The following is an 11,722-nucleotide window of genomic DNA, read 5'->3' on the forward strand; positions in this document are numbered from 1 at the left end:
TTTTTACTTATTTTCTAGTTCTAAGTACGCAGTAAACAATGACAAGGCCATTGACTTTTAATCAATAGAAAAGAAGTGATATTTTGATGATATGTGATTGTGCAATTAAATGGTTTATAGTTTTATATACCAGCAGATATGTGATCTTCAATCATCATCAGCGTATATCGTTCGTTGAACTGCATGCCATAAAACGATTTACAACACCGAAACGCACTGCCCCTCTGGGTATCTATCGCATATGGCGCAGATTTTATTATCTGTGTATATATTCGCCGGGAGCTTCTTTAATGGTTGTGCGAATTCCAAAGCAATGATTAATTAACAGTTTGCCGAGGCCTTAATGAAAAACAAAAATACCATTTATATACGCAATTGAGGGGACACATCACATATAGACAGGCTGACTGTGCGTATGTTTCAGCAATCAATCCATGGCGATTAGCAATTATCGTTGGAATGCGAAAATGCTGTTGCCTGATATTGAAATTGAGTTTCGCAAACAAACAGAAGGAAGACGACGTCGTCTTGTCATCGTCATCAGTTGGGGTTTTCGGCTTTGGGCCTTCTTTTTTCCGCCGTTTTTGTTTTGCTTTTTCAACCAGCCGCACTATGCGAAGAATATGGCATCGATAAGATTAGAGGTATTTCGCATTTGGCAACAACAAACAGATCGCAGACATTCCGCCGCATGGCTGCGGTAAAAATTGGTATTTCTGCGACACTCTCAACCGCCGGAGACATTTGCCCACTTTTACCCAAAATGCACACAGGAAATGCCGTCTAATCTTATCGAATTCCAAGCTCTAACTGGCGTGGGAAAGCTTCGAGATACATCTTTGGGAACTTTTTTTTATAAAAACTATAAGACTATAACCAGTATTTTTTAGTACCTATATATAATTATATCTTAAAGAACCCATTACTAATTGATCTTCCCATTTACCATATCTTTACAGCTACACAAAGCCACAGACCTTTGAGGATTGTGTGGGTGATGAGTTGCCCATGGGCTGGGAGGAGTCCTATGATCCTAACATTGGCCCCTACTACATCAATCACCTGGCCCAGAGCACCCAGCTGGAGGATCCCCGCCAGGAGTGGAAGAGTGTCCAGGAGCAGATGCTGAGTGACTATCTGTCGGCGGCGCAGGATCAACTGGAGAACAAGCGGGAGATGTTCGATGTCAAGCAGCAGCGACTTCTTTGGGCCCAGGAGGAGTATAACCACCTGAAACTGGCAGCCAGTCGAAGCAGTCGTAAGTATCTATTACGTTTCCATCTATATAAGGTCAAAGTAATGGCAACCCAAAGGAATTTAACACCAAGGAATCATTTTCTATTGGTCTGATTATTCTTTCTTTTCCCATATTACCTAACAAGTCTGTTTAGATCTTATTGCTTAAAGCTTATTTTTTCAAAGTAATAATCAAAATAAACATTTATATAAATAATAAATAATAATAAACATAAATATAGAAAAGTAAGCATTAAATCTACAAAGAAGTGCTATTATTCTGAAAACTCAGTCTCCCCTTACATGCAGTTGAATAAAACCCTCTGTTTTTTTCTTCCCAGTGTGCTCTTCCTCCAGCTCGATGAGCCGGCACGATCCGGAACTGCTGAGGGCCGACCTGATGTTGGCCAGGGAACGAGTCCATCAGCTAAAGCAGGAGCTGACCCACATTACCAATGATATATCCTACACGGAGCGCGGCATGAACACGCTGTATTCGGTGGGCGAGAAGATCAATGCCCGGGAGAACGGATGCTACGACATTGCCGAGGTCCAGGCGATTCGCGAGGAGATGCTCAAGGTGCACAAGTCGCTGGTCTCCGGCGAGAAGGTGCGCGAGGAGCTGATGCGTAGTCTGGTGCAGATCAAGAACGAGCTGAGTCGCCAGCAGATCAGCGAGGAGAACTCCGACCTGGCCTCGCCTTTCGACCGAGTGTGTGTGGCCAGTCAGACGGATCTGTGCGGATCATCGGGGGACAACCTGAATGGAGGAGCTCGTTTCGCGGAGATGGCCAAGACCAAGTTGCAGTACGCCGAGTGGCGAAAGCACATCAAGAAGCTGCAGCAACAACTGGCCGATCACGTGGAGCGCATTGAACCCGGCCAACTGGAGTCGGACAAGGATCGCATTCTGCTCATCCAGGAGAAGGAGAAGCTGCTCAACGACCTGAACAGCATTTCGGTCAAGTCGCGCAGCGAGGAGGAGAAGCGAGTGATCCAGCAGACGCGCCACAAGCTGGAGGAGGACCTCAAGGAGGCCTATGAAGCGAACAACACGTGTGTGGCCAATCGGCTGCGCTTCCACGAGGAGAAGCAGCTGCTGCTGGACAAACTGCAGGAGGCCCTCAAGTCCACTAAGCTGCTCGAGGAGCGACTCAAGTCCTTCTCCTCGGAGAGCACCTTCTCCATCAGCAGTGGCAGCAGTCTGGGCTCCCTGTCCACGGCCAGCAGCAAGAGTGCCCTGAGTTTCACCGACATTTACATCGATCCCTTTGCCGTGGACTCACCCATTGACGTGGTCGATCTGAGGCGTCGCTCGCAGAGATTGTTCCAACAGCATCAGCAGCAGCGCCTGCATCCCGTCCATCCTGTCCATCCTGTCCTGCAGCAACAGCAGCAGCAGCAATCCTCGGAGGTCACGCTATCGCCTAGAAGCAGCCTGTCCATGGAAACGCCGCCTGCCTCGCCGATGAAGTATAATCCGGGAGCGGATCAGGCGCCACAGGTCCTCAAGGAGGAGCCCACCTATGCCAATGCTCTGCCCGCCCCTCCCGCCTACGCAGCCCCGCCCCCAGTTCCGGTTTCCGGGGTGAGAGCACGTCCCTACGACCTGGACTCCACTGTGCTCGACTGCATGATGCTAGAGGCCAAGCTGCAAAAGCTGAACATGGGCACCCCGCTCAACCTGGCCGCTGCTCCTCTCTCCCCCATTTCGGAGAAGCCCTCGCTGCTGGATCTGCCGCAGGAGATGCTCAGCCGATCCTCCTCCACCTCCAATACTCGATCTGTTTCGGCGGCGGTCAGCAATGAATCAGTGGCCGGCGACTCGGGCGTCTTTGAGGCATCGCGTGCTCATCTACCGCGTAAAGAACTGGCACAGGTTCAGATTGGTTTGAAGTATCTGAAGCAGGAAGGAGTACTCGTCGTGTCCCTGGAGCGGGCCAATAATCTACTGGCCCTTTGGACTGCTTCGGCAGACAACTCGCAAGTGTAAGTGTACTAATGTTATGGTTACCTAAGATTTGCATACTCATACATGATTACTTAACAGGTATCTACGTGCTGCGTTGCTGCCGAATTCGCTGACCTCCATCAGGACCAAAGCACTGGGCGATTTCCAGAAGCCTGTCTTCAATGACACATTCGCCGTGCCCATCACGCTGGACAAACTGCTCAGCAAGAGCCTGCAGGTGACCGTGGTCACCATGACTGGCCAAAAGGAGGAGATTATTGTAAGTATCCTTAGCTTACTTTTTATTTGAACATAAGTAACGTTATTTCTGCATATTCCAGGGCACTGTGCAGATCAGCATGGCCGAGTTTAACCCAGAGGATTCCACATTGAAGTGGTACAACGTGCTAAGCTCTAAGTTCATTCCCAGCTTTGAATCCCTGGACATTCCTTCCACCAGTGCCGCCGCAGCAGCAGCTGCCGTTGCTGCCAGCAATGCCCCAGCAAGTGGCAACAATCGGGAGGAATCTTCGGATGAGTCCACCATTACCTCCTCCCAGACATCCACACTGACCAGAAACCAGGCACCTTGCATGGAGCTTCAGGAGCAAATAGCCGCTGAATTGCTGGAACTGGGACCACTGAATGAGCCAGAGTGCAGCGACGATGATGATGATGAAGAAGAGGAGGAGTTGGATGACAAGCAGCTCATCAGCGATGTTGGCCTAATGAACTGTAAGTTCAAAAGAATTATAATGTTTCCAATATTTTATTAAATACCTCTTTTATTTTAATCAACAGCAAGCGGCATGCTGGATGCCTACCTGCAAAACATGAAGCAGGAGTTCGCCGACAAGGAGACCAACACTGAGCGCGCCTTCCTACCCGAGAAATCTCGTGGGCAATCGCAGCTGTTGGACGACAGGCCGGTGAAGCGATCCCAGACCTTCACGCCATCAGCGGCAGTTAGCAAGAATCGCTACAACTGCCGACTCAATCGCAGCGACTCAGACTCCGCGATGCACTGCGGCCTGGCGCCCCACACTTTCCAACGAGGTGCCGCCGAGCGACGATCCCTGCGCTTCCACACCAAGGCGCCCAAGTCAGTCACAAGTAAGTGCAGGATATATTACTCTGTAATAATATTGGCAAATTAAAAATGGGTTCTAAACCCAGAGAAGCATGGAACTTAAGATTATAAAACCTACTTTTAAATATTTCAAATTCCTAATTGTTGTAATTTATTTTTTCAGAACTGCATCATACTCACATACCCCGCACCAGTTTGGACTTGGAGCTGGATCTGCAGGCCCAGCACAGCAAGCTCTATTTCCTCAATGATCAAATTGCCAAGCTGCAGAACCTCAAAGAAGTGTAAGTTAAATTTATACCCAACATTAAAGTATCATTTATTAATTGCTTGCTTATCCAACAGTTTGCAGAAGGCCTGCGAGAACAAGGATCCCTTGGTGGCCGCCTGGGCCATTGAGAACGAGGAGTTCCAGCGCCTGGTGGCTCGTGCCGATCCTGCCAAATGTCCAGAGGAGCGCCAACTGCAGAAGCTGTTGATGAAGACCGCCAAAGAGATCCACAAGCTGCGCAAAACCAAGGTGCCCAAGGGCTGCCCCGACCTGGTGTCTTTCAAGTAAGTCGAATTTGAAGATAACTCTTAAAAAAGCGGTATTAAATGTTGATGTTTACAGGGAGAAGATCACCTTCTTCACACGCAAGGGACTGTCGGTGCCCGAGTTGCCCAGTGAATTTACCTTGCCGGAAGCCAATCCCATCGAAGAGGAAGAGGAGGAGGAGGAAGAGGACGAGGATGAGTTCTACAATTCAGCTGAGACGGCGATCGCCATCAATACGGCGCTGGTGGCCAGCAGCAACCGAAACAAGAATCTCAGTGAGCACCACCACAGAGCCGCCAGTGGGGCAGTGCCCAAGGTACCAGCACCTGCTCCCGCTCCTGCTGACAATCCTGTAGCTACTCCTGCTGCCAATCCTGTAGCTACTCCTGTAGTTACTCCCGTGGCCACTACTGTAGCTACTCCTGCTGCCACCCCTGTAGCTACTCCTGCTGCCAATCCTGAGGCTAAGCCAGTCGCATCCAACGATGCCGAGCAACAGCGCTTCGACTACGTGGTGGACCGCAACTACGGCGTTGAGGTGTAGCCCCTACCACCACAACCCCCCATCTTCGCTGTACATTTTTGTAATTAATGTAGTATTTATTTTCACTAAGCAAAAAGTATTTATGTGTATAAACAACTGATGTAACAAATATCTGTGCCTTATAGAGAACGTGAACGTGAACGTGAGAGAACGACAAGAACCATGCTAGAAATGATATATCTACGCATAGCTATGCACTAGACCTAAGCCCTATACTGTAATTAGATTAGCCAAGAAGCCGCCTAGCCCTAACTAAACCCATAGTCAGTTGTACAAATTGACCCCCACTGATGACCATATAAGAGCAACTAAGAGATACAAACCACCAAACCGCCCCCAAACAATTTGCCCCGACCCAAAACAAAAATTAAAACAATAACGCGCACATTGTGCGTTCAATGCCTTCAAATTCATATTGAAACCAACTGTATTCTTAAGACTTGAGCAAAATTATACGAATGTTTATGAATATTTTTATACGCATCTAGGAATAGTTATACCGCTTTGATTACCCCAAGCCACATATACACAAAACGTGAGGAGAACGTGAAATATTTATTATATTGATGGATCGATCGATGTAGCGCTCGAATCCAATCGGTTAGGTTAGTTAGCTTGCGTTTTTGTTAAGCTCAAAACGAATTCTTATACTGTAATTTTTTTTATAAAAAAATCCTATGCAAAAAAATGAAACCACACAAAAAAAGTGAATGTACCATATTAGATAATCGTCACTATGTTAGCTTTAAGAGCGCCCTTAACCCCCCGACAATGCCACCATTGAAAAGCGCATAAAAAATGAGAAAAACTATGAAATGAAACCTTGTTATGCTTTCCCAAGCGAACCTGTTAAAACTGTTGACTTTGAAACTTTGCCGTGGCGCACTGAGTTCGTATGAAATGAAATGAAATTAAATTACCCACAGCTCTAGTTTAGTTTAGCCTTTGCACGTGCAGTTTTCCAGGCTCTGTGCAAGCGTCGCTGTTGTTTATGTTTTCACTAACCAGACCCACTCGAACCCAGCCCCCAAACCCCCGAACCCGCCCCAAAATCTAGCGAGTAGTACGAATAAACTGAATTAGAGCCCCGATACATATTTTTTCTATACCATAGTAATTTTAGTTGTAATAAATTATATGAAAGTGAACCTGTATATTGTAATTGTGCAATAAACAAACAAAAAAATACTGACATAACTGAAGTGATTGTGTTTTTATATTGCTGTGAAACTGGGAATATTTGGGGGAAGAAACAAAGGAAGCTAGATCTGTGGTAATTTAAAAGTGAAGTTCATTTTATTTTTTTTATATTAAAAGCGAATATACAAAAAATTATTTGTTGTATACAAATACAATAGCACATAACCGACTCTGAAAAGAGCCGTTCCGTTTCAAATACTTTCTTTTGACATTTACAAAAAATTATTTTTCTTGGTTAATTTGTTCAAAGAAAAAGCATATAAACGAAATGAAGTATTGAAATATAATTCTGAGAACAGTGCAATTTCTTTTTTTTACAAAATTTGGTTTAATATCTATCAGTATATCTGAGGCGCCAACATTTATAAAATATATTATATATTTTTCCACGGAAAAAAACAGAACCCATTAATTTACACTAAACTTTAACCAACTTTAATATAACAAAAAATGTACCACATATTAACTTTGTTCGATGAATTTCGATTCAAATAACGCGGCTAAATCTGTCCGATAACGATAATAAAAACGATTATCGCAGAAACAAACCAGGGCTGTCAATTAATCAAAGTGTCGATTAGTTTACAGCGTGGAGTGAATTGAATTTGTAAAATATCAATTAAATACAACGTTTATTGGTAAAATATAAACAAACCCAAAATGGAGGAGGTCCTTGAGACGATGCAGCTGCAGGACATGCAGTGCGACGTGTGCGGGGAGAAGACCTTCCAGGAGCGCGAAGGATTCTATTACTGCGTGGAGTGCGGCACGCAGAAGGATCAGATTCGGGCTGTGGACCTAACTGCGGAGGATAACTTCAATGACACCACCAAGTATGCCTCCAGGACCATCCGAAGGCCAAAGGAAGTGCCCAAGAACGTTGACAACGACCCCACCTCGTGGGAGTTCTACAACTACGTGCTGCGCGGCTTCCTCCAGGAGCTGCTTAACATGGGAGCCAAGCCGGAGCTCAAGCTGATGACCCTGCAGGTGTGGGCAGCCTACATGGGCCGCATGGAAGTCGCCTTCTGCCGGGGCAACGAGTCGGGAAAGCCCAAGCTCAATGTGCGGGCACTGCTGAGGTGGGTTAATGATTCTAGGGACCATCTCCCTAGGATTAATTCTACAACTCTGTCCCTAATCGACTCCTTTTCTTGCAGAGATGCCCGCCTTATCTACAAATACAAGCCGCCCAAAGTTAAAAAAGGCAAAAAGCAAAATCAATCGGGCGACCCAAACGACGAGCGCGCCAAGTTCAGATTGTGGAACAGGACCAAGGTACTTTAATGCTCAACTAATCGGCTTTATTAACCTAACCCGTGGCGGTTGGTATATAGAATGTGTTGGGGAACAGCAAGGGCAGCAGCAGGTAAAGAGTCCGTTGAAAGGCACTTAGAACTGGTTCCTCTGTGGTCTCCTCCACTGGCTCGGAATCTATAGTAAAAATGTTATGTAAAAGATCTCAAATGCAGGACCGTACTTACTCTCAGTGACTTCTGGAGCTCCTGGAGTAGGCTGTGCACAAACCATTGCCAGGAGGGCCAAGCAAATCAATACCAAACGCAGAGACATATTTGTAACCAGCTAAGCTGCTAAACTGCTATTCCCTTGGCCATGTGGGTCTTTTATATATCAACCAGCTATGTAAATGGCATAATTACCCAAGTCATTAGTGGACAGCAGTCCCCCAAACATTCTTATCTCTGAAGTGACTAACACCTTGCTCCCATTTGCTTTTTCCAGCGCAATCTTGACGCCTCGGGCTACAAGAAGCATGGAGGTCCTTTAGAGTCCGAGGCGGGACAAAGTCTGGGCCTTCAATGGTCCACGTATGCCCGCAGGACTCTGAAACGCCATATGCCCCTAAAACACCTAGATAAGCACAGTAGGGACAGCAAGGCCAGCATGTCGTGCCACACCCTAAAACCCAAGGCCAAGGAACTACACTTTTTTGACCGTAACGTATATTGCCTGAACGTTATGAAGTTATACGTTGTGCTGGGAATAGCCCTTAACATGGTGGAAGATGATATACAGCTAACGGACCTGCAGCGGTTCATTGATGAGGAGCACTTGTCCAAGCGGTACATGTTCAACTACCTGCCCGAAAATGTTGCCGCCAGGAAAAGGTCGCTGCTCGCGGATATGGCGCTCAGACGCCAGAAAGAAAAGTTCAACCACACGGTGCGTATTTATAAGCTCCTTACTTAAGGGCAGTACATTTCGTTTCACTTCATAACTCTGTATTTTTTAATCCAGTGCCTGCGCCAACATATCGGCATGGTGTCACGATTTATAGATATGTCTGACTACCAGAAACCGAATCTGCACTCCCTGGCGGAGCGCTATATCCTGGATTTGGGACTGCCTCCGCGCCTAGTCAAGTACGTAGGCGGCATCATCGACCTGTATCCGCCAAAATTCTTCAACGCCTTGGGTCCACACGTGTACCCGCCGTTTGAGGCTAGGACGATGGCCTATATCATTTACGCCATGAAGTTGCTCTTCGGTTTGGACGATATCAAGGAGCAAAAGATATCCGAATCGGCAGCAAAAATCAACGAACAACTGCTGGAAGTTGGCGGACCAGAAGCTCCCTTGCTGTTTGTTTTCACCGAGTGGATGGAGTTCGTGGAGATACGGAAAGTAATTATCTCACATTACAACCAGAGCTTTGCCCAACGCTTCGGGGTACCCACCCAAAATGGAAGGCATGTGGATGACATCTTGGCCAAAGAGCAAAAGGAAAAGGAACAGGGGGGCGGCTTTTATGAGATGGCGTGCATGCCGTCATTGAAGCGTCAGCACGAGAACCTGACCCACATCATCGAAACTATGCTGAAGGAGCACTTTGGAGAGTCCAGCCAAGAAAGTATGGAAAAAGATCACATTGAATTCCAGCCCAGCTTAACACCGGCTTTATCCTACTTCAAAAGAATCCTGCTCCAAGCCTCACGGTCTGATGGTGCGCATGTGAGCATAAGGATTCCAGACTGCATGCACGTGGATCACTCGCAGCGGAACCTGGATCCCTTTGTCCTAGAGACTAAAGAGCTCACCCGGTATTTGGCCCAGCACGGTCTAAGCCTGCGAGTGGAGGAGGTGGCCTGTCAGGAGGACTTTCAAAAAGTAGGCCTTTTCCGTCCATTGCAGCATCTGAGAGGTGAGAATAAGGAATTTCGCGCCAACTGTGATATTAAAACCGAGACGTGGCTCGGCGAACTAAGAAGAAAGGAGAAGCGGCCGGACCTCCAATTCTATCAGCCCACTGGAAAATATGGTGCCCGGTATCTTAAACGTATAAAACACGGTTTCGGAATGCGTGAACGGCTCGAGCACAGTAATCCTTTTTGGGAGATTACCGAGACGCCGAGTTTCTTGATCAAACTGAAAGACAAGGAAGTTCCACTAGACACTTTGAGCTCTCTGCAAACATTCGAGGAGGGGAGCATGGATCCGTTAAGCGTCCCTCTCGATCTGCCTCGACGCCATTTGGAGAAAAAGCTGAATTCCATAGAGCCAGAGAAGGAATCAGATGAAAGAACAGAAGATACAGGTGACGAGCCGCCCAACCCTGAGAAACTATTGCTGCAAGTATCCAACTTTGATTGCTGGCTTCTGCACGGCTATGTGAAGATGCTTCGGCAGTCGGACAAGCGTGTGCTGCGCCAGTTATTTCCCTGCTCCTTTCGCTGGCTGCTAGAGACCTGTGCCAACACCATTGGCGTGGATTGGGATATCCTCTATGAGCAACTTTTAGTTATAGAGATGATGTTTCACCACAGTATTGTAAACTGGAGTAACCACAAGGAAGTTTTATGTATTCAGCACAATACACAAGAGAAGGACATTAGAAATCTGGCCAGGATGTACAAAGATTGGTGGTAGTATAAGTATAATGTAGTTTCCAAAAGAATAAAACTTCTACTGCTTCAAATACAAAATATTTAGCATACATCTAGGGTAAATAATAACCACGTAATGATAACCATGCCCATTATCTCAATCGACCAGCATATTTTCTTTAAAGAGAAAAAGATACGTTTCTTGTTACTTAAAAAATATGTTTATTAAAGTCTATCGAGATTTGCTTCTAATAACATCTAATGTTTTAGCAAAGCTTGGTTTTTAGTTTATTTAAGTACGAACTTATATAATCCACAGTATTTTTGTGCAGCTTATACTCAGGTAGGTGCTATGTTCTTAGTATTCCATTATTCTTATTAGAATAAGTATTTCCTAGTCTTCAATTAATGATTTGGAGAGGTAAAATGTGCGAATCTAAGCAGCTCCAAAAAATAAATATGACACACCCACTATGTCAATAACTAGAGACGAGGAAATGATTTATTACGTACTCGCTAGCTGTATTGAATCACAACTTTTATTCTTTTTATAATTTTATTGAATATTAATTGACGGCTGTTTAACGTCAATAGTAGTCGCTGATCAGCATCATTGAGTTAATCAATTTAGGTACTTACATATGTACACCTGTCTATTTCGAAACCATCTGTCTAAAAGCCTTCACATGATAGAGTACTTTGGAAGATAATTAACCAAGACTTGGTGAAATTACAGTGGAACCGATCGCTCCAGGTGAACAATGATATTTTAAAAGGAAACTATCAAGGGCATATATGTACTTCAGTTTTTTCAGATACATCTACTCCACTGGCTTAAATACGAATGTATTATCAAAGATAATTGATTTATTATAGATCTTTAATATATATTTATGATATATTTAATGTAGAATATTTTATAAAATTGCATATCCCTTTTAAAAGAAGAAATAGGTATCTTATTGAAATTCTAACGATCTATTAGGAAACAATACTAACTTCTTGGCCGCGACTGTCTGAGCGAAGGCACATTAACATCAATATCAATAGGCAAATTAGCGTTTATCAGAACAACAACAATCACATTAACAGCAACAATGCGTGTCGCGGTTTTGTTTACAAAAATCTTCTTCAAAAGAGAGCGCCGGCCCCACGGTCATAAGCACCTCTCTCAGGAAAAAAATCAAGAGAGCAGTTGGGGAAATAGTGTAAGCCATTTGGCCAATTTTCCGACAGTTTTCTTTTAAAAATACAGAGATCCCTAAAAACTTCGCAAATCGCTATGGAAAAGCTGGGAAATAGAAAAAAGTTGTATTTC

The 11,722-nt window shown here is 45.2% G+C and overlaps 4 protein-coding genes across 4 annotated transcripts in view; 2 read left to right on the top strand and 2 right to left on the bottom strand.

Annotated features, from left to right (window-relative positions):
- Positions 1-6,561, top strand: part of kibra (WW and C2 domain containing protein kibra) — a 28,234-nt gene extending 21,673 nt beyond the window's left edge. The window contains exons 2-9 of the mRNA XM_036818150.3: positions 960-1,258; positions 1,578-3,225; positions 3,287-3,467; positions 3,529-3,922; positions 3,989-4,300; positions 4,441-4,561; positions 4,623-4,832; positions 4,891-6,561. Of these exons, the coding sequence (XP_036674045.3) occupies positions 960-1,258; positions 1,578-3,225; positions 3,287-3,467; positions 3,529-3,922; positions 3,989-4,300; positions 4,441-4,561; positions 4,623-4,832; positions 4,891-5,359 (3,634 nt within the window). The 3' untranslated portion in view covers positions 5,360-6,561. The remainder of the gene's footprint in view (positions 1-959; positions 1,259-1,577; positions 3,226-3,286; positions 3,468-3,528; positions 3,923-3,988; positions 4,301-4,440; positions 4,562-4,622; positions 4,833-4,890) is intronic.
- UQCR-C1 (Ubiquinol-cytochrome c reductase core protein 1) overlaps positions 1-11,722 on the bottom strand; it is a 289,718-nt gene that overhangs the window by 212,183 nt on the left and 65,813 nt on the right. The gene's annotated exons all lie outside the window — the stretch shown is intronic.
- On the top strand, positions 7,117-11,687 carry TAF1B (TATA box-binding protein-associated factor RNA polymerase I subunit B). The gene is made up of 4 exons (XM_017079954.4): positions 7,117-7,641; positions 7,720-7,837; positions 8,303-8,743; positions 8,819-11,687. Exons 1-4 carry the CDS (start codon positions 7,220-7,222, stop codon positions 10,445-10,447), a joined length of 2,610 nt encoding a protein of 869 aa, XP_016935443.4. The 5' UTR covers positions 7,117-7,219; the 3' UTR covers positions 10,448-11,687.
- LOC108013944 (uncharacterized) lies at positions 7,842-8,173 on the bottom strand. The gene is made up of 2 exons (XM_017079955.4): positions 8,044-8,173; positions 7,842-7,993 (listed from the first exon to the last, which is right to left on the bottom strand). The coding sequence occupies exons 1-2, from the start codon at positions 8,129-8,131 to the stop codon at positions 7,872-7,874; spliced, it is 210 nt and encodes a 69-aa protein (XP_016935444.2). The 5' UTR covers positions 8,132-8,173; the 3' UTR covers positions 7,842-7,871.

Source organism: Drosophila suzukii, chromosome 3, assembly GCF_043229965.1.
Source record: "Drosophila suzukii chromosome 3, CBGP_Dsuzu_IsoJpt1.0, whole genome shotgun sequence".
Lineage (NCBI taxonomy): Eukaryota > Metazoa > Arthropoda > Insecta > Diptera > Drosophilidae > Drosophila > Drosophila suzukii.